This window comes from Lithobates pipiens, unplaced genomic scaffold, assembly GCF_037356315.1.
Source record: "Lithobates pipiens isolate NorthernLeopardFrog02 unplaced genomic scaffold, aLitPip1_a1.2 Scaffold_28, whole genome shotgun sequence".
NCBI classification, from domain to species: Eukaryota; Metazoa; Chordata; class Amphibia; order Anura; family Ranidae; genus Lithobates; species Lithobates pipiens.
In genome coordinates this window covers 45,659,570-45,686,219 of record NW_027507789.1, presented here as the reverse complement: position 1 = coordinate 45,686,219, position 26,650 = coordinate 45,659,570, and the positions used below count along the sequence as shown (strand labels likewise).

The window sequence follows — 26,650 nt, the reverse complement described above, 5'->3', positions numbered from 1 at the left end:
AATATTCAAAAAATAAAATAAAAAAAACGCATTTCTTCATCAGTTTAGGTCAATATTTTTCTGTACATATTAGTGGTAAAAAAATAAAATAGCAAAAGCGTATATTTATTGGTTTATGCAAAAGTTATAGCATCTACAAAATAGGGAATATATTTATGGCATTTTTATTATTATTTTTAATTTTTTACTAGTAATAGCAGTGATTAGCGATTTTTAGCGGGACTGCGACATTGCGGTGAACAGATCGGACACTTTTGACACTTTTTTGGGACCATTAACATTCATATAGCGCTTAAAAAAAAGCAACTGATTACTGTATAAATGTCACTGGCAGGGAAGGGGTTAACACTAGGGAGTGATCAAGGGGATAAGTGTTCCCTAGGGAGGTGTTTCTAACTGTGGGGGGAGTGTACTGACAGGGAATAGAGAGAGATCGCTGTTCCTGATAACTTCCCTGACAGAATGAGGATCTGTCAGTTTACATTGACAGATCCCCGTTCTGTCTCTCTCGGGATTGATCGCAGGTCGCCGGTGGACATGGGCAACGCATATCGGCTTCAACGTCACGTGGCCCCTATACCCCTTAAGCGGCTGCTGTACAGCTACTGCGATTTGCGCAGGGGAGCCAGCCTTCCGCTGTATAACGATGGAGTCAGCAAGTAGTTAAGGTCACTTTGCAGTAAAGCAAGGAAAAATTCAAAACTTCTGTAGTGTATTATTTATGCTTTGCTAATCAAAATGAAGCTCATACAACTGTAGGAAAAACAATATAAGTATATTACAAAATATGCATACAATATACACATGCACAAGATATCTATCCTCCCTAGCAAATGAGCATGGAACATTGTATGCAATAGTAATAGGGATACACCAATTACTTGACTTGGGTTCTTCCTGGTGATATAGAGTTTTCTTCCTTCTACCGAAGATCTTTTCCAAAACGGTCCCTTATTTTTCAGAGTCCTCCAAAACTAGTTATTTGTCTTCAGCACGTGACTGAGTTCAAGTCATTTGTTCCCTTCCGTTAATTCCTGCCAACATCACTTCCTGTTTCATGAGCTTCATGTACCAGTCAAACAAGTTCATTAGCATATGAACAGGGGAGGCCTAGCTTCTAAAATCACTCTATAGAGGGTGTTTGACAGGAAGTGAGAAGTGTTATGCCGCCTCCTCACTCCTGTTTTAACCCCAAAAAACCCATTGACGCAGCTCAGCTGCAAATGTAAACAAGGCCTAATACCACACTGACACTTCGCAAACTTGAATTGACTCATCTTATCATGGATTATATTGTAGACTTTGGGGGCAGGAGTGGTATTAGCGACAGAAGGATTATTATGAATTCTTTTATTGGCAGGTTCCAAGTCAGTGCGTTGAAAGCACAGTTTATAACACTCCCCCGGTATACAGCCCCGGGAAACAGGGTCTCAAATCAAAAACCACAAGTAGCTGCTCACCCTGTACTGACTTGAGTGGGAGCAACATGGGAAGTGTGGAGGCCACTGTCCCTAACAAGACTCGCCGGCCGAAGTCTGACAACAGCAGCCCAAACGGTAAGGATATTCAGCCTTGCGCAGTTTTTGCACACATATAAAAAAATCATTTTAGGCCTGAAGATTAGTTAAAACCCCCAAACGTTATATTTTTTCGGGGGGTGGGATAGTTAAGTGCTTAGGTGTAACCTTTTTTTTTTTTTTTTTTGCAGCTAACTTTACTTTTTCCACATAGGGGTCCAAAAGTCCATTAACTTGTTCTAATTCTATAGTTCAGGACATTAGGGAAGGGCTGATAATACTTGTGATAACATTGTAGAGATCACAGGGCAGCGCTGGATTTTCTGACAGCGTCAGCCTATTGAACAGATATAACAAAATGCTTTTAATGGTTTATTTACCCAACCAGAGGGAAAGAAATAAGAGTAACTACACTTTTGTTGAGAAAAAAAAAAAAACATTCCCCCTGGGTGAGCTATGTACATTGCAAGGATTTTAACAAAGTTTGTTGCCAATTCCTTCCTTTTGTTATTCTGAAGAAATAGTCGTCTGTTTGTCTGTGTCCATGTACAGAGTGAATCTGAATGGGACTGATTTTATCATTATCAATTAGCTGCTGCACCTGCAGGGTTCTAATGAGCAAAGTGTCAGGGTCTGCATCCCGTTAGATGTGTTTTCCCTTTGGGGGAATCTCACTTGTTGCAGGGGATACTCAAATCTGACTTGTATCTCAGTGCAGACCTCTGAGAAAATCAGTAGGCCAATCAAATAAGCAGGAAATATTATTATTATTATTTATTTTCATTATTATTATACAGAATTTATATAGCGCCAACAGTTTGCGCAGCGCTTTACAGCATGGGGGAAGACAGTACAGTTACAATACAATTCAATACAGCAGGAATCAGAGGGCCCTGCTCATTAGAGCTTACAATCTAGGATTACTGGGATGCGTTCTGCACACCATCTGTTTATAGATCGCCTCCAGGTTGCCATATGGCATTACATTTTACAGAAAATGACAGCACTGCAGATTGAAGTGGAAATTACATTTTTAATAACATTCAATTACAACATGACTTGTGCTGTAATCGTATATGCTATATTATTTTTATTTTTTTCCCTACGAAAGTGGAGTTACCCTTTAAGTGAGATTAGACCCCTGAAAGCATACTCCCCTCCCTTGCTCCAGGATCCCAGAGGATGGGGATGCTGTAGACTGAGGGTCCTGCACTTGGAAGGAATGATGCACATTTTTATGATTGTGCAGAATTACCATTCATAATGCCACAATTACTATATAAAGTGTATATATAAAAATTTTAGTTATTTGTCCAGGAAAACTACCTGAACATTCATTCTGTGCAAATGGGGCTAAATGAAATGTTACTAGGCTATTTTCTCTCCAGGTCTGATGTTCTTCTTTCAAAAGAATAGCATGAATCAGGAAAATACTGCATTATGGCCACTAGATGGAGGGTATTGTCAAATTAAGATGTTCGCTTCATCTAGTGGCCATTATGTGATATTGTCCTGATTCATGATGTTCCTATGAATGAAAAACATCCAACCAGGAGAGAAAATAGCCTTAGAAATATTTAATCTGCAGGCATTTGCACATGTGCCTTTTGTGTCTTTTTTTTTTTTTAAACAAACTAACTACGATATGTAACAGGCAGTTTTGCAGGATAAATAGCTGTAAAAATGTTTTTTTTATTTTTTTTTATAAATACTCCCCTATGGGGTCAATTTACTAAGAGTTAAATAATGGGCAAAAAAAAAAATTGGGTAAAATAATGCTTGCAGTAAATCAGTTTTGAAAGTGCAATTCAGTAAGAATTTTGCATTGAATACCAATTGTGATTTAGTGGTAATTGCCGCATTATTTAAAGCTGTAATTTATTGCATTGAGCTGATGGCTAAGTAGCAGGCCGCTGCATCCTTACCAACGGATGACTCCTCAGCGGAATGTAAAAAAATAACCATGCCGACAATTAAAAATGATTTAATAAAAAAGCAACGTGCCCCCCCCCCCCCCCAGTCCATACCAGGCCCTTTGAGTCTATTATAGATTTTAAGGGGAACCCCACACTATAATAAAAAAAAATGGCGTGGGGCCCCCCAAATCCATACCAGACCCTTATCTGAGCATGCAGCTCGGCAGGTCAGGAAAGGGGGAGGGGAAAGCAAGCACCCCCCCCCCCCCCCCCGAACTATACCAGGCCACATGCCCTCAACATGGAGGGGGGGTGGTGCTTTGGGACAGGGGGGAATCTGCCCCCCACCATCTAAAGTACATTGTCCCCATGTTGATGGGGACAAGGGCCTCATGCCCACAACCCTAGTCGGTGGTTGTGGGTGTCTGCGGGTGGGGGGCTTATAGGGATCTGGAAGCCCCCTTTAAACCCCCCCCATTGAGTATGTAGTACCCCCACCCATTCACCAAAAAAATGTCAAAAAGTTCTAAAAACACAGAGACAGTTTTGGACAATTCCTTTATTAAAAAATAAAAAAACAGTATCCCCTGATGTAAATCCATCATCCATCACGTCGTCCACTGCACCCAAAAACAAAACAAAAAAACGATCCCGACATCCATAAGGCTGACTGATTACTGCAGGCTCCGCCGTTTGACAGTTCTTTTAGCAGTAGGCGGTCAGCTTTCATGGACAGCGGGTGCGTTAAAAAAAAATAAAAAATTTGGGTGCGGCAGGCGGTGTGATTGACAATGGATTTACAGCGGGGTAACCGCTGACAGCTGATGAGTCATCCGTTGTCAAGGACGTGGCGGCCCACTTCTTAGAAACCAGCTACTTAAAAAACAGTTTTTTTGACAAATACTGCATGTGATACCGCCAGAAAAACCCTGGTGGTAAATATCTTTAAAACCCTGTTGGTAAATATCGCATGTTTTTTTTTTTTACTCTCTGGTTCATTTGTGAATTGGACCTTTTAAAACGATATTTACCCGCACATTTTTTATTTTGCGGTAAATACAGCATAATCGTTATTTGTTTTTGTTTTTTGTGAATTTGACTTTAGTTAGCGTATAATGTTAAATGTTAGTGAATTGACCTCCTTGTCTTTCAAATGCCGCCCATTTGAATGAACATATACGTAGATGACCCTATCTAGGATTTTAGTTGTAAGAATCGTGCCATTCTGAAGTTCATTTTGGCTTGCACCCTTATTTAGGAAAAATGAAGACCCCCAAGTTGAAGTGTACTTTCTGCGATAAAGCCTTTGGCAAGAACTTTGACCTTCAGCAGCACATTCGGAGGTGAGCAACTTTCTGATGGTCATTATCGCATCTCAGTTCAAATCAGTCAGTATTGTTGGATGATGGATAAACCACATGGGCGATCATGGGCTTTGGTGACCTATTGAGGCTTATATGCTTATATGGCAGAGATGGTAGTCATACATCACTATGCATAGCTGCCGATCACTGAGTGGGTTTACCATTGTAGTCAGCCAGATAAAAGCTAATTGATTGCTATGGGTTACTGCAGACCATTGCCCTTGCTTAAAGACTCCTTGTTAACCCTTTTGATAGAAAGTTTTGATCGGACTTTAGCCGGTACCAGTGAGGGACATTTATAACTTAATTACAAATATTATCTTTATTACAAAAATTATTTTTAAAAATCGAATAGAGATCCTATTCAAAGAAGATCATAGCTATTATTATTATTACTATTATTATTATTATTATTATTATTATTATTATGCAGAATTTATATAGCACCAACAATTTATGCAGCGCTTTACAATATAAAAGGATACAATACAATAAAATATAAGAGGATTAAGAGGGCCCTGCTCAGAAGAGCTTATAATCTAATAGGGTGGGGCAGGTAGTACAAAAGGTTATAACTGTGGGGAATGAGCTGATGGAAGTGGTAGGAGATTAGTTGGAGACATGATAGACTTCCCTGAAGAGATGAGTTTTCAGGGATCCCCTGAAGGTAGCGAGAGTAGGGGATAGCCGGACCAGTGGAGGTAGCGAGTTCCAGAGGATGGAAGAGGCTCTGGAGAAATCCTGGAGAAGAGCATGGGAGAGAGCTTGAGAGTAGGAGGTCTTGAGAAGAGCGGATGGGAAGATTTTGGTGATATTTGGAGACAAGATTGGTGATGTAGCTCGGGGCAGAGTTGTGAATGGCTTTGTATGTTGTGGTTAGTATTTTGAATTTAATTTACTGGGTGATTGGGAGCCAGTGTAGGGATTGGATGAGAGGGTTGGCAGACACTGAGCAGTTGGTAAGGTGAATAAGTCTGGCAGCAGCATTCATGATGGGGATAGCTATTAATCATATATATCGTATGATGGATAGCTATGTTCTTCTTTGGATAGGATTTATATTTACAGTCAAAGGAATCAAGGTCCTGAGGAAGCAAAGATGTGAAACGCGTCAACCTCATGGCTTAATAAATATAGAGATATATAATGTTTTGTTTTGGGTTTTTTTAACAAGAAAAGAGATATGTTTCTTATAACCATCTTAATCATATTGATCCGAGCCAATCCCTTTTGGTTTTATTTGTAAATGTGTACAGATTGTTTAAAATAATTTTTGTAATAAAGATAATATTTATAATTATGTTGTAAATATCTTTCACTGGTACCGTATCGTCTATAATCTAGGGATGAGGTACCCACTTAGCCCATCGATTCTTATATACTTGTTAACCATATTAAACTTTTAAAAGTAATGGTAAAACAAAGTACTTGCTGTGATTTGTAACCCAAAACAATGGAGCTCGAAAGCCCCCAATCCTGGGTCAGTCTGTGAGTAGACTGGTGCAAACTCTTGTATTCTTCAACAAAATGCTGTCCCTGATGTGAATGAGTAAAAGAAGGCTTCAGCTCCTGTTTTCCACCCGTAGAGAATGCCTCTGACCTGTTTTGCCCTTTTGGTGATGTAGACGGCGTGTGCAGACGGCAACCATTTTGTTGAAGTCTACTTGCTGTCATTGTTATAAGCTGCAAGGCCCTCCTTTGTGTTCCCATCTGAACCTGGACTTCTTTTCTATAGTGATATGCCCATCTTCAGGTTAATGCAACCACAGCGCCTTTTGGATATTGGGCTCTCTTGATATATAGAGTTGTACCCCGGAAATTTTGTGTAAATGTTTTCCAACAATCCCTAATACTTGATTTTGAATAGAGTCAGGAAGGAAAAGAATCCCTGTTAGGTTTTTATTATGCAAAATTATGAGCAGTGAGAGTGCGACACCCATAGGTCATAGTGTCCAAGATATTATTTTTTTCGATATATTTAGTAGAATAGAAATCGAACGTATTTCGTGGGTTAGAACATTCACCCTTCATCAGGGCTTGGATCCTTTAACACCTAACATTTGGCTGGACCCGACTGGGTTACAATACAATAATAATTGTGATATCTTTGTGGTAAGATCTTAACCAGAAGCAGCTTTTTGCAATGTGCAGATTGTTATTCCGTTGAGTTTAGGTGATTTAAGGGCCAAACCCTGATGGAGTCAAAGTGTTTGAACCCCCTGAAATGTGTTCTTTATTCTACTGGAAATGTAATACTCTTGGACTCCTCAGCCTATGAGTATGGTGCTCCCTTTACTGTTGATAGCGTTGGACTTTGCTCACCCGTTGGTTCAACACATGCTGGAAAAGGTACACCGTTATAAAGTCTTGCCCGTTTTGCTCTCCACTCCAAGGTGCTCCACCACCACACAGACTGCACGCTCGCCTCAGGGTACGACTCATACAAATATATAGGTCTAAAGTGTTGATCCAATAATGCTGGGATGTCTTCCACCCAAATAGGATGTCTTGTCTGGTGTGCAGATCCCTTTAAGAATCTGGTTTTGATGCTAGTGCCTGGGGGCCATACTCATACAAAGAAAAGATTGCTAGTAGTGCCACACATATATTAAAATAATTAAAAGCCAACAGATAATGCACTCGCATAAGATAAGAGTTGATAATACTCAACCATAGCATGTAAAATATACACAGGATCCGTTTACACCCTACTTCTGGCTTTCTGAAGTTACGTCACCTGGATCCGCTCGATTTGTTGCGTCACAGATCACGTGGCTTCTTCAGGACTAAGCTAGGAGCTTAGAAGTTTTCTTGTGGTTCGAGAAACTATTTATTACATTAATGTTTTCAGGGCCGTTTTTAATATAGATTGGGCCCTGGGCAAAATTTTTCTTGGGGGGGCCCCCCCCCCCATGCAATTTCCCTCTCCACCTACTCTGAGACATGCAATAAATAGCAGCTAGACCTAAAATCATTTTTCTGTATCAGATCAGGCAGCAATTGCAATTGGTTGCCAGCAGTTACAGCATATCATTACTGCTTACTGACTAGTTGCTAGAGGTTACAGCACATCACCTCCTCACAGCAGGGGAGCATGATATACATAGGAATGCCACCTTTATTTACATATCAATGCCGCCAGCCGCAGCTATTTACTTAGTATTGTCGCCACTATTTACATATGAATGCTGGTTATTTATATGTAAACACAGGGTCTGCAGGTGAGTCACTTGCACACAACAATAGGGCAGAGCTGGGCATCATTAGTACCAGCACTTCACACAGATATTAGGACACAGCATAGGACTAAAACCTCAAGGGACAAGGGAATTTAGACCTGGATAGTTGGCAAGTATGAGGCAGCTGTTTTGGGCCCCACAACAATGACAGGGCCCAGGGCAGCTGCCCCTTTTGCCCTGCCTTAAAGACGGCCCTGAATGTTTTAACTTGGTATAAGTAACGTTTTGCTCACATAAATCCTTCTTTTCTTGAAGTCATACAGGAGAGAAGCCATTTCAGTGCATTGTATGTGGACGAGCATTTGCACAGAAGTCCAACGTTAAGAAGCACATGCAGACCCACAAAGTCTGGCCAAAAGTTCCAAGTACAACCGGCTCACAGGGATCCATGACATTACAGGTGGTACCACTCAACACCTCTCAGTCAGAGGAAGAGTCTGCGGAGAATGGAGGTAGGTATCTGTCACACTGTATAGGAATAGCAGAACATTGTATGGTGTCGTCTTTCTCACAGAGAAATTTAGTTGACACTATGCTTGTATTTAGCTGTCTCCAACCAGGTCCCGGTAGAAAATGCCCCATCGCAGGACTTGGACACAGTCCAAGGTGGGTCGTGTGATGGGACAGAAGCCAAGCAGGTGGTCGTTATTGACAGCTCCTATCACTGTCAGTTCTGTCCCAGCAAGTTTACCAGCTACTTCCAGCTCAAATCACATATGACACAACATAAACAGGAGCAGGTAGGTCACAAAAGCAGATCATCACTATTTCCGGAGTTTGACTGGGGACATGTTTGACCGGTTTGTCTAGCTGTCCCTTTTAGGGAGATTTGCCCTTTCTGTTTGTCTTGGTGACCATTGCCAATGGGATAGAAAGTGATGGAAAACAGACGTGTGCGATTCGTTTTGTTATGAAACGATATTCAGATGGAATTTTTGTTCATTAGAGGTTCGGCTCTATCCGCATCTCCAAATCACAATAGTAATGAATTTCTACGAATCCGATATTAACCACTTGACCTCCAAAAGATTTACCTCCCTTCATGACCAGGCCATTTTTTTTTTTTTTTTTTTTTTGCAATACGCAAGTGCGTTACTTTAACTGACAACCCAAATAAAATTTATGTTATTTTTTTCCCACAAATAGAGCTTTCTTTAAGTGGTATTTGATCACCTCTGCATTTTTCATTTTGTTGTGTTATAAACTAAAAAAGGCACCGATTTAAAAAAAAATAACTATTTCTTTCTATTATATTAAAAAAAAAATCGAATTTCTTCATAAATTTAGGCCAATATGTATTCTGCTATATGTTTTTGGTTATAGCGTCTTCAAACTATGGTATATATTTATGGAGTTTTTATTTATTTATAAATTTTTACTAGTAATGGCGGCAATCAGCTACTTATAGCGGGACAATATTACAGACGGACAGTCGGGACACTAAAGCCCCATACACACTATCAGATTATCTGCTGATTTTTTCCTTCAGCTTTACCAAAACCATATAATATGAGGTCAAACCTTAGAAGTTTCAATGTGTATGCAATCAGGCAGGCCCTTGCACTACGTGGTTTTGGTAAATCTGAAGGTAAAAATCAGCAGAAAATCTGATAGTGTGTATGGGGCTTTACTGACATTTTGCGGGGACCAGCGACACTAATACAGTGATCAGTGCTAAACATATGTACTGTCACTGTACTAATGACACTGGCTGGGAAGGGATAAAACATCTAGGGCAGGGGTCTCAAACTGGTGGCCCTCCAGCTGTTGCGAAACTACAAGTCCCATCATGCCTCTCTCTGTGGGAGTTGTACTTGTAACTGTCAGCCTTGCAGTGCATCATGGGACTTGTAGTTTTGCAACAGCTGGAGGGCCGCCAGTTTGAGACCCCTGATCTAGACCTCCTACTCTCTAGGGAGATCAAAGGGTTAAGCGTGTGCCTAGCCAGGGTTTTTGTGACGTGTGCTGCTTTTACTAGGGGAAGAGATGGATTTTATTCCCAGGTTTGCAGGGACACAATCAATCCCCCCCTTGTGAGAACAGAGCTCTGCCTTGTTCACATTGGCAGATCTCCGTTCTGTGTGCTTGGCACCCACAGTTCGGCTTCAGCTGTGATTGATCACAGCGGACACGCACCGCCAACACAAGTGCAGGATCACGTATACTGTATACATGTGATCTTGCACAGGAAGGCCGCCCTGTAGTGGTAAATGTGCTATAGGGCGGTCCAGAAGGGGTTTATTAGAACAAAAACAACAAATTAATTCTTATTCATTCGGGCCCTTTGTTAATGTTTGAACCATCCGAAAAATAAACCACATAACGAATGAGCCGAATTTATTTCAGATCAGTAAAAAACTCCGAATTTTTTACTCCCCTGTGCAACAGGCATAATAATGATGATTCCTACTTATTGTGTTTGAGTTGGAAGGAGTTGGATCCATGAGAATCTCCTAAAACACTGAATCATAACATTAGGAGTGAATCCGAAATTAATTTTAGTTCAATTCGTTATGATTTACAGATTCTGATGGATCCACCTCCATCGAACTCAGAGTGCATAAGTAACCTCCTGAAATAACGAATTAACCCTTTAACCACTTCAGTCCCGGAAGGATTTGACCCCTTAATGACCAGAGCATTTTTTGCAATACAGCACTGCGTCGCTTTAACTGACAATTGCGCGGTCGTGCGACTTTGTACCCAAACAAAATTGTTTCCCCACAAATAGAGCTTTCTTTTGGTGGTATTTGATCACCTCTGCAGTTTTTATTTTTTGCGATATAAACAAAAAAAGAGTGCTCTGCGCCCCATGCCCACCCTTTTTTGAAGCCAATTAAAGCCTCAGGCTCTAAACATGTGCTAAAAAAACAAAAAAAAAACACATTGGAATCTATATTTCCGGCGCCCTGCATGTAGATTAGGGGCTGGGCGCATGGATTAGGAGGGTGGTGCCCCATATGGAAGGGCCACCACTGCTTTAAAAGCATTTCAAAGAAAAAAATAAATCATAATTCATAGTATATGATGTATAAAAAAGACTAAAGAGATGAAAAGATGTAAGACTTGTATTGGGCTTTACAGCAACTGACGCATTTCTCCAGGTATACAAGTGTGTGGTGAAAGGCTGTGCTCATACCTGCCAGAAGCTGGAACAGTTCTTGGAACACATCAAAACCCACCAAGAGGAGATGACCTATCGATGCCACATCTGCAACAAGGATTTTTCCTCCCTCTATGAGATGGGGGTCCACCAGTATTCTCATTGCTTGCTCCCCTTGATCGCCCCCAAGAAGGAGATGGCTGTATACAAGTAAATTGTCTCTATAGATGTACAGTGTTACCTTTGCTGTGCTTAAATGAAATGTACTGTATGGTGTATTCTCAATATGTAGGCATTTTAAAGTAAATTTCCAAGTTTATTGTTACTTTTTTTTTTTTAACAGGATACTATTACTTTAAATAGTTTGTTTTGGCCAAGCTGGCCCAGACAATTGACTTTGATGCCAGAACAGGCTGGCTGCTGTAATAGGCTATAGTAGCATCAGCTACATTCTGGGAGTGGCTCTGTGTTCCAGCAGTGGTATCAGGCACTTCCTCTCTGCTGCCAGGTATAGATCACGTTGGCTTAGCTCATCAAACTGTCAGAAATCAGGCAGAGACAGAAGTACAGTTAAATCACACTTGCTTAATAATAAAAGTAAAAAGAACAAACATTGTCAAAACATAGCCAAAGTTCAGTAACCGGAAAGGGATAGTCAGCCAAGCCAGCAGTCAGGGATGAATGTAGTGGAACAGCAAGCAGGATCTGGAGCCAGAATTGATGTCAGCAAAGCAAGTCTTGAACAGGCTTACAAGAGATAGTTTCTATGATGTTGACCAAGATGAAGGCAGAGATCCTCTGGACAGGACGGCTTAAGTGGGCAGGACTGATGAGCAAGATATCATCAACAGCTAAGTAATTATGGAGAGATAGGAGTTGGCAATTAGCCGACAGCTGAGCAGCCAGCTCGGGGAAGGAAGGGCTGAGCCCAGCCCTGACACAAACATCATTTAGCAGAAGCCTTGTATTTTGTCAATGAATACAAGGCTTCCTCTGACTGGCTGAGGTGGAGATTGTAATGTCATCTGCCCTCTTCTCCACCTTGGACAATCAGAGAACGCCTTGTATTCATTGATAAAATTTGAGGTTCCTCCTGAATGCCAGGGATGCGCTGAGATCCACTCCATCTATACCTGGTAGCAGAGAAGGAGTGACTTATGCTGCTGCCACTTCCTGAATGTATCTAATGCTTCTATAGTCTACTACAGAACACAAAGCCAACACATCATTCCAACATGGAGATAAGTCTTTTGGGCCAGCTTGGCCCAAAAATCTATTTAAACTGATAACAATCCTGATATTCCAATCTATGTTGTTATTCTAACCTTGGGTGAAGTGCATTTTTGCCATGGCTTTCACCTTTCTATCATCTTGCTCGCCTTTTCATGGTTTAATTATTGTCCTTTATGCAAATTCTCCATCAAGTGGTTGTCTCTCTATTTAGATTCCCTGCCTAACCACTTGACCTCCAGAAGATTTACCCTCCTTCACGACCAGGGAATCATTTTTTCACTAGTAATGGCGGCAATTGGTGACTTTTAGCAGACATCAAGTCTGCGGTACCCAACGATCAGCTCCCGCTGTGTATAATCACAGCAGTAGCAGGCCGCGTGGCAGCCCCCAACCGGGAAGTGTTGGCTCACTTACAGTGGGTATTAAAAGTCTGCACACCCCTATTAAAATGTCAGGTTTCTGTGATTTAAAAAAATGAGACAAAGATAAAAAATTTCAGAACTTTAATGTGACCTATTAACTGTACAACTCAGTTGAAAAACAAACTGAAATCTTTTAGGGGGGGAGGAAGTAAAAATAAAAAAATTAAAATAATACGGTTACATAAGTGTGCACACCCTCTTATAACTGGGGATGTAGCTGTGTTCAGAATTAGGCAATCACATTCAAACTCATGTTAAATGGGAGTTAGTACACACCCGCCATCATTTAAAGTGCCTCTGATTAACCCCAAATAAAGTTCTGCTGTTCTAGTAGGTCTTTCCTGACATTTACTTAGTTGCATGCTACAGCAAAAGCCATGGTCCGCAGAGAGCTTCCAAAGCATCAGAGTATCTCATTGTTAAAAGGTATCAGTCAGGAGAAAGGTACAAAAGAATTTCCAAGGCATTAGATATACCATTAAACACAGTAAAGACAGTCATCATCAAGTGGAGAAAATATGGCACAACAGTGACATTAATTTAAGATTGATTAGAGTAAATCGAGGGGGGGGTTTAATAAGGAGTTAAACAGGGAAACATTTAAACTGACAGTTTGCTTTAAAATGATTTCATCTGCAGATGGAAATTAATCCCTTTGATCTGTAGCTAAAGAAATGGAAAGATACAAAAAGGAACAATGTTTCTTTTTATTTTAGTGTTGCAGTAGCTGAGCAATGTTGTTGATAAACATTGCCCGGCTGCTTTTTTTTTTTTTTCACAATTCCAATTGTCTGACTTTTTTAAGACTTCAGCTGTCAACAGGGAAACGCCACTGACAGCTGAATCAGTCATTGGTTGTTAAGGATGCAGCGGCACCGCTCCTTAACAACCGATAATTGCCTGCTTTTTTTTTTTTTTTTTTTTTTTTACATTTCAGCTGTCGGTGGGGGAATCCCAGTGACAGATGAAAGAACTGAGCATAAAATTATCTGTTTCAAGTATTAGTGCATTTGCACGAGTACTGATGCTCATGCAAATGCTTGGTGTCCGCACCCATACCAGTATCGGAGCAACCTTTAGTTTCAGTGTTTCCTGTCTTCCCCAGTCTTATGAGGACAGCAAGGTGAGACTTATCCAAGAAAGCCAGAATGAGAATATAACCAACTGTGTTCCTTGGGGCCCACTTTTAAGCACAGGAGATTTTGTATTTGGTATCTATTTGCATATCTGTAGACAAAATTACATTTGGCGATTTCAAGTTTTTATTAAATAGATTATTTGTGATAAACCCAATTGTGGAAAACACTTGTAAAAATATGTTGTTTCAGCTTTAGTTATAAAGTGGTAATTACATCCTTATTTTAGGTGTTTGAAGTGTATGAATAAATATTCCACACAAGAGGCACTGGAGCAACACTTACAGTCGGCCACGCACAGCTACCCCTGCCCACACTGCCAGAAGGTGAGGATATGTTTTCTGTCTAACATCTTCATCCTCTCAAAAGACTGAAAGAATACATGAATCCATCTGGAATTGTCTGAGAGCAACCACTTAGATTCTGCTTCCTCAGGGGTGGGGCTCAATCTAGAAAGACGGAAGCCAAACATCCAACAGCCAGTACTCCATACTCTTACTACTTGACCTCTCTGCGGCCTTTGATACTGTTGACCAACCGCTCCTTCTCAATAAACTACATTCCCTTGGCCTCCAAGATTCTGCTCTATCCTGCTTCTCGGCCTATCACAACGCTCCTTCAGTGTCACCTACAACTCTGTCTCCTCCTCTCCATTGCCCTTTTTGTGGGGGTCCCCCAAGGCTCTGTTCTTGGACCCCTTCTCTTCTCTATCTACACCTCCCCCCTTGGTCAATTGTTAACCGCCCACGGCTTCCAATACCATCTCTTTTTCGATAACACCCAAATCTATCTCTCTACTCCTCACCTCACTCCTTCAGTCTCCTCTCGCATTACTAACCTACTAACTGACATATCAGCATGGATGTCACACCACTTCCTTAAAGCGGTTCTCCATCCTAAAGTGGAAGTTCCGCTAATCCGATCCCTCCCCCCCTCCGGTGCCACAATCGGCACCTTTCAAGGGGGAGAGAGGTGCAGTTACCCGGATAATCCAGGTATCTGCACCCACTTTCGGGACAGACCGCCGCAGATGCCCCCCCCCCCCCCCTTGTGTTCTGGGAAACACACAGTTCCCAGGACACAGCGGGGACCAGCAGAGACGGTCTATCATGAATGCTGCTTCCAGACTTATCCACCTGACTAACCGCTCAATACCTGCCAACCCTCTCCAATCCCTACACTGGCTCCCAATCACCCAGCAAATTAAATTCAAATTACTAACCACAACATACAAAGCCATTCTCAACTCTGCCCCGAGCTACATCACCAATCTTGTCTCCAAATATCACCCAAATCATCCTCTCCGCTCTTCTCAAGACCTCCTACTCTCAAGCTCTCTCGTCTCCTCCTTCCATGTTCGTCTACAGGATTTCTCCAGAACCCCTCCCATCCTCTGGAACTCCACTCCACCTGTCCTGCTATCCCCTACTCTTTCTACCTTCAGGTGATCCCTGAAAACTCATCTCTTCGGGAAAGCCTATCACATCCCCAACTAATCTTCTACCACTTCCATCAGCTCATTCCCCACAGTTACAACCTTTTGTGCCACCTGCCCCACCCTATTAGATTGTAAGCTCTTCTGAGCAGGGCCCTCTTAATCTTCTTGTATCTTATTGTATTGTAACTGTATTGTCTCCTTTTATATTGTAAAGCTCTGCGTAAACCGATGGCACTATATAAAGCCTGTATTATAACAATAATAACATACCTGCTCTGTGCAATGGTTTTCCACAGAGCAGCCCAGGTCCTCATCTTCTCGAGTCCCCCACCTGCATGCCATAAGACACACAGAGCATGGCTCAGCCCTGCTCCTTCCTCACTGGCCAATGGCTCCTGCTTCTGTCTCTGAGCCAATTAGGAGGGAGAGAGCAACTTTTTTTTTTTTGTGTGTGTATCTGTGTCCCCATTAAATATTTTTTTCCCTCTATTCCCGTTGCAGTAACAATGGTAACATTCATCATTGTCTGTCCCAATAACAGAGGGATAACACTTCCCAGTGTATACACAGGCAGGAGTATAAACCTGACAGAGGTTGTAACCCTCCCCCGCTCTATCCAAAGCTAAAAACAAATAAAAATTCTGGCCTTAAATATATTTTAGGAACATGTTAATTCAGGTCAGGTTTACTTTCAGTAGTTCTACTGCTGTGGGAGGAGGGGTTCTGGAGAGGTTCTGCAGAGGAGGAGGGGTTCTACAGAGGTCTGCAGAGGAGGAAAGGTTTTGGAGAAGTAAAGGGGGGGGGGGGGAAGAAGAAAAGAGATTCTGGAGAGTAGGAGAAGTTCTAGAGCGCAAAAGGGGGAAGGAGAATAGGAGATGGAGGGGTTCTTCAGAGGAGGGGGGGTTCTGCAGAGGAGAAGGGGTTCCGCAGAGGTCTGCAGAGGAGGAAAGGTTTTGGAGAAGAGGAGGGGTTCTGGAAAAGTAAAGGGGGGGGAAAGAGGAAAAGAGGTTCTGGAGAGTAGGAGAAGTTCTAGAAAGCAAAAGGGGGAAGGAGAAGAGGAGGAGGGGTTCTTCGGAGGGGGGGGGGGGGGTGGTGGTTCTGCAGAGGAGAAGGGGTTCCGCAGAGGTCTGCAGAGGAGGAAAGGTTTTGGAGAAGAGGAGGGGTTCTGGAGAAGTAAAGGGGGGGAAAGAGGAAAAGAGGTTCTGGAGAGTAGAAGTTCTAGAGAGCAAAAGGGGGAAGGAGAAGAGGAGGAGGGGTTCTTCAGAGGAGGAGGGGCTTTTCAGAGGAGGGGCGGTTCTGCAGAGGAGGAGGGGTTCTGGAGAAGAGGAGAGGTTCTGCAGAGGAGGAGGGTTTCTGCAGAGGAGAAGGTGCCCCGTAGAGATCTGCAGAGGAGGAGGGGTTCTGAAGATGAGAATAGAGGAGGAGAGGTTCTGGATAAGAGAAGGGGTTCTGGAGAGAAAAAGGGGGAAGAAGAGGAAAAGAGGTTCTGGAGAGGAGGAGGGGTTCTGGAGAGGAGAAGGAAGAAGAGGAGGAGAGGTTATGGAGATGAGAAAGTGTTCTGGAGAGGAGGAGGGGTTATGGCGATATGATGAGAGAAGAAGAGGAGAAGGGGTTCTGGAGAGATGGAGGGGTTATAAAGAGAAGGGGGAGCAAGAGAAAAAGAGGTTCTGGAGAGGAGGAGTGGTTCTGGAGAGAAGGATAGGTTCTGGAGCAACTTCCTGCGCTGTCTGCCTGTGCACAAGGAGGGGTCACGGAGATAAGGAGAGGTCATGGAGAGGAGGAGGGGGCTATGGAGATGAGGAATGGTCATGAAGAGGATAAGAGGGGGAGTCATGGAGATCAAGAGGGGTCATAGAGATAAGGAGGGGTCATGGAGATGAGGAGGAGGAGGGGGTCATGGAAATGAGGATGGATCATGGAGATGAAGAGGGGTCATGGAGATTAGAGGTCATAGAGATAAGGAGGGGCAGGGTCTCCATCAGGGGGGTACAGCCGATACAACTGATGGAGATGAGGAGGAGTTTTTGAGAAGAGTAGGGGTTATGGAGATGAGGAAGGGAGGAGAACAGGAAAAGGGGGTCTGTGCACGTTGTAATCTATCAGAAATGACGTAAGCAGAGTTGGCAACACATGCTTTGGAATTCAGAGCTGTGTTGTCCTAGCAAAGAAGAAGTTAGGAGCACACTACATTTTTGGTACTTTTGTGTACTTGCAGTATGTTTAAATGGGTAAAACATGGGGGAATGTGCACATATTGCAGAGGGGTACTAAGTGTGTTTTTTTTGTTTAATGTGCCTTTATACACACGTTCAATTATCTGTACCTATGGGTTGCAAAACTACCCTGAATTGTAAAAATGCTATAATACAGCTCATAAAAAACACCTTTCAATTTTTATTGACTACAATTAGTGCTTTAGGTAATAATTTTTTTTTTGTGTCCATTTTTGTAGGTGTTTCCTTGTGAGAGATATTTAAGGCGCCACCTACCCACTCATGGCGGAGGAGGGCGGTACAAGTGTCCAGTCTGTAAGAAGTTATTCAGGCGGGAACACTATCTGAAACTTCACAGCCACATCCATTCAGGTACTACTTATGTCTTTAAAGTGAATGTAAAGTTAGAAGGTTTTTTTATCCTAATGCATTAAGATAAAAAGCCTTCTGTATGCACCAGCCACCCTAATACTTACCTGAGCCCCATCTAGATCCAGCGATGTTGTAGTAATGTCTTGGCTGCCCTGGACGCACCTCCTCATAGGCTGAGACAGCAGTGTGGCGCCTTGGCTCCCGCTGCTGTCAAAGTAAGTTAGCCAATGAGAAGAGAAATGGGGCTTGGCCGGGCTGAGGCTCCGTGTCTAAATGGACACAGAGAGCTGTGGCTCGGCTTGGGTGCCCCCATAGCAATCTGCTTGCTGTGGGGGCACTCAACAGGAGGGAGGGGCCAAAAGCACCAAAGAAGGACCTGAGAAGAGGAGGATCTGGGCTGCTCTGTGCAAAACCACTAAACAGTGCAGGTAAGTATGACATGTTTGTTAATTTTATAGAAAAAAAAACAAAAAACTTTACAATCACGTTAAGTCAGGGGTCTCCAAACTTTCTCAGCAGAAGGCCAGTTTACAATCCTTCATGGGAATACAAAATACCCCTTCATTGGGTTTTAGTGGGAGTAATAGTGCCCAATCAATGGTGTTAGTGGGAGGAACGGTGCCCAATAATTGGTGTCAGTTGGAGGAATAGTGTCCCAAGGGCCGGATAAAGCCAATAAAAGGGCCACATCCTGCGCCAGGGCCAAAGTTTGGAGACCACTGCCTTAAAGTGTTTGTTAACCTAAAAAAAATATATTGATCCTGTGCCTTTAAAGCATGTTACATAGCACATTGTGTGTGCTGTGTAGTTTGGCCCCTTATATCACCTGAAATACCTGGCTGATCCTGTCTTGCTATGCCCTCCCCTTGTAAACGGACCACAGTTTATCATGGCTGCTGAGCCCTGGCACCGTGATCAGTTTACGTGCCTCCGTCATCTGCAGCTCTCCTCTCTGCACTCCCCACATTCTGTCCTCCCTCCCCTCCCTGCCTGTCAGCTCTGTCCACGCCTCACCTCTCCCCTCCTGCTGCAATCATAACTATATTATGATTATGCCATCCCCTCTGTAAAACAACAATATGTATCTCAGTATCTTTACTATGTAAAAAAGATGCTTTCTACCTTTTATCAGAGCCTCACCTGGCGCTCACGCAACCGCTCTGCTCTCTCTTCTCCCCTTCTCACTGGCTGATGTCAGCTGGAGTTCTCAGCCCCTCCTGCTATAGCTGTCAGCCAGGGAAAGGAGAGAGTCGAGGAGTCACGTGAGCACCGGGAGAGGTTCAGATATAAGGTAGAAGTCAGCATCTTTTTTTATATAGCACAGACACAGGGATACATATTGTTATTTTACAGAGAGGGTGGCATGATCATAATATATTGGCTTAACAACCACTTTAAGTCATTACTTGGCTGCTGGGCACACTGAGTAGCAATGTTGCTGTTTTTGTGCAGTTGTCTGTCTTAGGGCCTCGTCACACTGGGGACAGTTTGCCAGAAAAAATACTGCAATATTTCTATATAAGGTGGAGAAATACTCTCCTATTTGTATGCATGCACAGCTCAGTGAATACTAAGGCATTTTGCAATGAGGAAGGTAAAAGGCCTTTATTGCACTTGGTGTGTCTCTTCTGCAATAAAAATCCTTCCTACTACCAAGTTTTTGAATTCCTGGTTAGGGTCCCGCTTTAGGAACAAGTTAGAACAGATTATCCTACCCACATGTTCATGTTCATGTTTGTCTATTGATGTTCTGTTCCAGTAGTTCCTCCAAAGACAGTAACTTTTCTGTGTCTTTGCAGGTGAAAAGCCATTTAGATGCACTCTCTGTGAGTCTGCGTTTAATCGCAAGGACAAGTTAAAAAGACACATGTTGATCCATGAACCCTACAAACAGTACAAGTGCCCCTTCGCGTATGTGGTTTGTGAATGTGGGCTTTTCTAACTGCAGGTTTATAAAAAACATGACTATTCATATGACGTAAACCTCCATTGACTGATGTGGGAGCGAGTTTGCAGCCTGCGATAAGCTTTAGGATGGGCAGATGTATTGTTCCCTATCATTATTCGTCAGACATCTGCCATCTAAAGTAGAAGTATCACCAGAACTTGCAAAAACATTGCTAATCCAGCATGGCGCTTGTAGGTCACTTTTTTTTAAGCCTATTAGAGCCTATGGCTCTAATCAAGTGCTTCAAAAACACCCGCCGCCACTGTAATTCAGGTGCCCTGGGCCCGAAAAGGGGCCCGGCACCTTAATACGGGGTGGCAGCGATGGCCATGGATAGAGTAATGGTATGCCCTATCTATGGTATGGTGATAGAGGGGGTGGCAGGTGAGAGGGGGGCAGCGCCCGTGGGTCCTTAATGCACGGGTCCCCACTGCCCGTCACTAACAACTTCATCCAACGGGTACCTTTAGACTTCCTTAAGCCGACCATAGATGTAGCGATTTTCCTTCCTGCAACCACCGGTAGAACTCAATGGCTCCACGGGAGGGATTCTCCTATCAACATTGACTGTGTTGATGGAGGAATCAAGCGATTTTCTTTTCTTCTCACAGGTTTGCCAATCTGACAGAACACCGCTTTTATAATTCAACATCAAAAAGCTCTGACAGATTTCAAAATCCTGTATTTCACTATATAAGCTGAGTTTACTGGTAAAAATAAGTGTGGAAGGCAAAACTCCAAAAAAAGATGTCCGCTTGCCGCCTTCTGACTGTAGGCTTAGTGCGGATTAGTGCGGGTGTACCAAGATGGCCGCGGCAGAATGTCACTTCGGTTGCTCTTTCTGATGGGTAGCGGCTTTTTGACAGGGCATCGGCCGAGATTTCGATCCATCTATGACCGGCTTAACCCTTTATCTACATTCTTTTCTATATGGGTCAGAATATGGGGCCCTGTGCATACAGTAGACATAGCTCCCAACTGTCCCTCTGTCCCTCTTTCCTCCTCATTTGTCCCTCATTTTGGTCTGATCTATATAGTTGTATATAAAATGCACTTTTTATCCTCCAAAAACTGTTTCCCAGTGCTAAATCTTTCATCCAAATTCTAAATTGCTGCATTTGTAAACTTTAAAAGCCAATATAAAGGAATAGTAGTAGTAAAAAAAAAGCCCTCGTGAATTTAATTAACTTAATTTTTTATTGTTTTTTTGGTTAATTCTCCTTTAAGGGGGTGTGGCAGGGGGCGTGTCCTATGCCTACATACATTTGCTAGTAGGTGTCCCCATCTCAAAATGTTGGGAGGTATGAGTAGATGTGTACAAAACAAATCCAACTTTATGTGTAAACAGAAAAATCTCTGTTTTCTCTTTCCCTAAGGTCTCACACTGGCTGCAACAAAGAATTTAATCGCCCGGATAAGTTGAAAGCGCACGTCTTGTCACATTCAGGTGAGCGGGGAAAGCTTCTAGTACAATGCTTGTTGCTTTGGCGGTTCTAGGTCCTAGTTTTAATAGCAGTTTTCCCATCATCTGAATCAGGGATGAAAGCACACAAGTGTCAGTACTGCTCCAAGTCATTCAGCCGGCGAGCGCATATGATTGAGCATCAAAGGAGCCATACAGGGAATTATCGCTTCTGCTGCCCCAACTGTGGAAAAGGATTCACTCGCCAGAAATATCTGAAAGAGCATAAGTGCCGGCTGCTGGCAGAAAATGAAAAGGACCAGGTAAGGAGGTGGAGGGATCTACCTTTCTGAATGAAATCAATTAGTGAGCTGTTAGTGCTAAACAAGAAGTAATGTTACTGTGCTAAAGTCAGAATATCCACTCCATTTATGTTTATTGTGTATTTATTTTTAGGTAATCCAGAGTAGAATAACAGGAAGCCCTTGACATGTGTAATCTAAATGGACCTGCTTCCTCAGGTTACATGATTCTTTTCTGAGCCAAGTGTCAGATCGCTGTATATAGACACAAAATAGAGCAGTCTTTACTGCAGGGGACTCTCTACTGTTGCTGTGGCTGCCTTAGGCCGGCCATAGACGGTTTGAATCTCATTCAAATTCAAACCGTGTATGAGCAGTCTGAATGTACCAAGTTGATCGTTTAATCAACTTGGCGGCTGCTATAGCTGCTAGCAGTAATCACTGTCTTCTCCTGGTGGGACGGCTTCTCTGCCCAACCCCCCGCTGGGAGAACACAATGTCTTGGCAGGAAGAATTCCCCTGCCAGCACTGTTGGTGTTGATGGGGGAATCGTGCTAATTTCCACGGGTTTCAGGAAAGAAATTTGCACCGTCTATGGCTGACCTAAGGCAGGCCATAGTTGATGCGACTATGGTTGCAGGAAAGAAAATCGATTGATTCCCCCATCAAAACAGTCAGTGTTGATTGGGGAATCCCTTCTGCAGAGCTATTGTGTTCTCCCAGTGCGGGGAGCCATCCCTGCCAGGAGAACCCAGTGATAATGGCTATAGCCGCTGGCTGGTAAAAGTCTTACATGCTGGTTAGATGGCCATAGAGTGTTTGAATCTCGGCTGGTCCATGCTGAATCGGCCCAGATTCGGACCATAAGGCCTGCTTAAGGTTGTATGTTGACGTGGAGATTTCGCTATATGCTGTGCGCAAAGCATGTCTTCTGCGCTACTAAGCACCCTTTCAGCCTATTGGTATAATGCATCTTACTATGTCCCTGTTTCCCGTATCATCCCATGACCACCATCTTACATCCTCAGCTCCATCATCCAACCAACTGACCTGAACCTCGGAGCAATCTTTATTCTTATAACAGATAGAGCCTCATGGTTTCACAGTCGACCAATCAAGCACAGGCATTCCTTCAAACAGGAGGGGTTATACAATGACCAATGACTAGGGGAGTCTTATGGGCGTGTCTGGGCATGGGCAGTGTGTATGATTTCCCGCCCCATGTCTCTGTCCCCCAATGGAAGCTGCATGGCTGGTCTAAATCATGGACGCTGTCCGACCATAATGCACCCAAAGACTCCCATTTTTACCGTTGGCATGCATCCTTATTCTGCGTTATTCAGAGAACAAAGCATACCCGGATTATACCGTCCAGTGTGGATGGGAGATTATCTCACGGTCCCCCCCAAATGTGTTGATAAGGCACACAGGGGTGACACGAGCGTACATCCACTAAACTGATAATGTCTTTGCAGAGCGAACACATCCCCCCCAGACGATCGTTCTGTGCATCGCACAGGGGCCCTTCACTGGGGGACATATACCCACTCTGCAAACATTTCGCTACATCCCCAAAGAGCTTTTCACTACCAAACGGATCTCAGCCAGCGTCAGTCTGCCCCAGTCAGCTCTTTAGAGCGGGCTGCTGGAGAACTAACACTGGGAGACCCTATGACAATACATATTAAATACATCTTCATAAACTTTCCACAACAATGTGCGGTATATGTGTTGACCTTGTTGGTTGCCTCCCAGCCAACGTCCTTTTACTGAAAAATCAATGGAGTTGGGCAGAAAATGGTCAGCCTCATCAGCAGCTGCATCCAATCAGATGAAGCCTCTGTTGGGGTGTTCTGACGGGAGCTGGCTGTGGCTGTCAGGATACAATAGCCGCAGAGGGAGACTCCTCCATTTACGCTGTATAGTGTGGATGGGGAGATTTGTTTGATTATTTTCATTCAGCCCACAGGCTGAACAAAAATAATCTATCTGTATATACCAATCTAAGAGTCAAAAGAAAAGTAAGACATTGTAAAGTTAGCGTCTGAGTTCATAGACTTTTCAGGGACATCTTAGTTGGATTTTAGCTGGAGAAAACCTATAATCTGTTCTTGTTGCTAACAGAAGGCAGGAGCAACAGGTTATGTATAAGTGTGTTTATAATGTAAACCTATTGTTTGGCCACTGTGTGGGGGGGGGGTGTGGCTACATGTGACACATCACTGATCTCTGCTCCCGATGACAGGGAGCAGAGATCAGTGACACTGTTACTAGGCAAAACGGGGAGATGCTTGTTTACATTAGCATCTCCCCGTTCTTCCTCTCCGTGAGATGATCGCGGGTATCCCCGCAGCAATCGCGTCCGCGGGACCCGCGACCCGACTCACGCCGCCTCTTAAAGGGCAACGTACAGGTACGTTAGTTTGCCGGTATGAGCCCTTCTGCCGACGTATATCGGCGTGAGGCGGTCGGCAAGCAGTTAAAGAGGAAGTAAAGGCAAACATTTTTTTTTTTTAAAACACACCCTGTAAGGCAAAGGCATAATGAGGTAGTATGCATAGCATACTAGCTCATTATGAATAACTTACCTGAGAACGAAGCCCCCGAAGTGGTCCTCCATCTTCCTCTTCGCCACTGCCATGTATCCCGGAGCGACTTCCGGGTCTCGCAGCTCCGGCGCTGTGATTCGCCGGAGCCGCCATGACATCACTCCCGCGCATGCGTACGGGAGCCGACACTCGCTGCATATCGCCACGATCTGTGGCCTGCCCAGTGCGCCTGCGCGACGCTGTCTACCGCGCATGGGCGGTAGACAGCGGTGGCTGTCTTCGGTTAAATATCTCCTAAACCGTGTAGGTTTAGGAGATGTTTCTTGGACCTACAGGTAAGCCTTAGTCTAGGCTTACCTGTAGGTCAAAGTTGGTTGTAAGGGTTTACAACCATTTTAAGCTTTAAAGCGGGAGTTCTGCCGTTTTTTTTTTAAAAGCCAGCAGCTACAAATAATGCGGCTGCTGACTTTTAAAATTAGGACACTTACCCGCCCAGCGTGCCCGCAATGTCGGCACTCGAAGCAGATCTCTCGATCGTCTCTCGGGTGCTGCCGCCGCCATCTTGGATATGGGAATCAGGAAGTGGAGCCTTGCGGCTTCATTTCCCGGTTCCCTACTGCGCATGTGCGCTGCGCAATAAGGATGGTCCCCGCTGTCTCTGGGATCCGTGTGTTTCCCAGCAGACAGCGGGGGACCCACGGGAAGTGGCGTAAATATCCGCAGATTCTGAGGATATCTATGCCGGAAGTGGGTGCAGATACCTGTACTGTACAGGTATCTGCACCCCCTCCCCCCTGAAAGGTGCCACTTGTGGCGCCGGAGGGGTAGAGGGTTCCAATGAGCGGACGTTCCAGTTTAGGGTGGAGCTCCGCTTTAACAAATAAAACCTGGAAGCTGATTGATTCTATGCAGAGCTCTACCAGATTTTGAACTACAAAGTTTTAATCAATCAATCAAATCAGTCGAGGTCCATTTTTCAGGCTACCACTTAGGCACAATTAACATGTTCTCTATAGCATAGAAAATCTTCACTTTTTTGAGTTGCGTTCCATTTTATTGCTGACTTTGTATTGTAAAGTGGCGTGTTGCTTTGTACTGTGATCACAATTTTGTATTCTAACACACTGTGATTAGGTCAGAAAGGCTCAGAGGAAAAGAGGGCGAGGGAAACAAGATGATGAGACTGCTGCGGAGGAAGAGACAACGCTGACAGAACTGAAGACCAGGCAACAGCGCCTGGATGACCCCGGTCCAGGAGAAGAGAGCTTTCAGCAATCTGACGCTGTACTTTCCATTGTGGTCGAAGGGGCCGGAGCTGCCAGTGAAAGCTTAGATGTGTCCTCTGGTCCTGACAACACAGCCGCCACCACCGTGACACTGGCAGAGCTGCAGAATGCCACAGACCCTTCATGTTCTATGCTGGCAGTGCCTATATATATACACAGAGCCCAGAGTGACTAGGCTAGGAGAACAGAAACATGGGACTTCTTATGGCAGTATATTACCCAACACAAATCATGAATCTCCTAAATCTTGCTTTTGTTATGAGTTCCCATAAACCCCATTAGAGATCAGATTTGGAAAAATTAAGATAACACTCCTAAGGCCACATCCATATAGACTTGAATTAGATCGAAGGATAAATGATCAAAAGGACCTAATTCGGACTTTACAGGTAAGATGGACGAGAGTGTTATAAAATTAATACTTTATTAACAATGAATCACAACGGACAGGTCAAGAAAAAGAAGAATTAAAAACATACAGTAAACATGTAATGGTCATAAATGTCTAATGTAAACAGAAGGTTGACACCAAATAGATGGCAATGAGCCCTTATGTGTCAACACATTTCGCTATTTCGCTTCTTCAGGACTGGGGGTAGTTGAAAGGAACAGGTCTCACTTGTCGACATGAGATTATCAGATTATCTCCACATGGAGATCTCCTAGGTCAGTGATGGCGAACCTTGGCACCCCAGATGTTTTGGAACTACATTTACCATGATGCTCAACCACACTGCAGGGTGCATGAGCATCATGGGTAATGTAGTTCAAAAACATCTGGAGTGCCAAGGTTCGCCATCACTGTCCTAGGTGATCACCAGAGAATCAGGAGGCAAATTCTTATTGGTACCAGCAACTGTATATCAGGCTGATGGCATGAAAATATATGTATTGGGTATTAGCTCATATAGTTTGCCGGGGGAGGAAAGAGAAGGGCATGGAGAGCTAAATGACTGAAAGGAGAGTAGCAGGAGGGGGAGGGTGAAAAACACAACCTTCCCACCTATAATATCAGGGGCTCAAACAGTAATCCACATGGACAAAAATATGTGCCCCTTTCAAACTGGATTCACCGGACTCTCCTATATCTGCCCACAATGAGTGTGACTACATAGACTTCACCGGTGTGTTTACACAAGCAACACTGGCATATAGTTTGGTGTCTCCCCCGGGAGCAAAAAAAAAGGCGGCTTTTTTCCACCCTTTTTTC

The 26,650-nt window shown here is 43.6% G+C and overlaps 1 protein-coding gene across 1 annotated transcript in view; it reads left to right on the top strand.

The window, feature by feature from the left end:
• ZNF341 (zinc finger protein 341) overlaps positions 1-25,841 on the top strand; it is a 44,352-nt gene extending 18,511 nt beyond the window's left edge. Inside the window, exons 6-16 of the mRNA XM_077459160.1 lie at positions 1,361-1,556; positions 4,692-4,776; positions 8,292-8,488; positions 8,583-8,776; positions 11,141-11,349; positions 14,160-14,256; positions 17,821-17,953; positions 19,753-19,864; positions 21,278-21,348; positions 21,439-21,626; positions 25,289-25,841. Of these exons, the coding sequence (XP_077315286.1) occupies positions 1,361-1,556; positions 4,692-4,776; positions 8,292-8,488; positions 8,583-8,776; positions 11,141-11,349; positions 14,160-14,256; positions 17,821-17,953; positions 19,753-19,864; positions 21,278-21,348; positions 21,439-21,626; positions 25,289-25,615 (1,809 nt within the window). The 3' untranslated portion in view covers positions 25,616-25,841. The remainder of the gene's footprint in view (positions 1-1,360; positions 1,557-4,691; positions 4,777-8,291; positions 8,489-8,582; positions 8,777-11,140; positions 11,350-14,159; positions 14,257-17,820; positions 17,954-19,752; positions 19,865-21,277; positions 21,349-21,438; positions 21,627-25,288) is intronic.
• Positions 25,842-26,650: the final 809 nt, after the last annotated feature.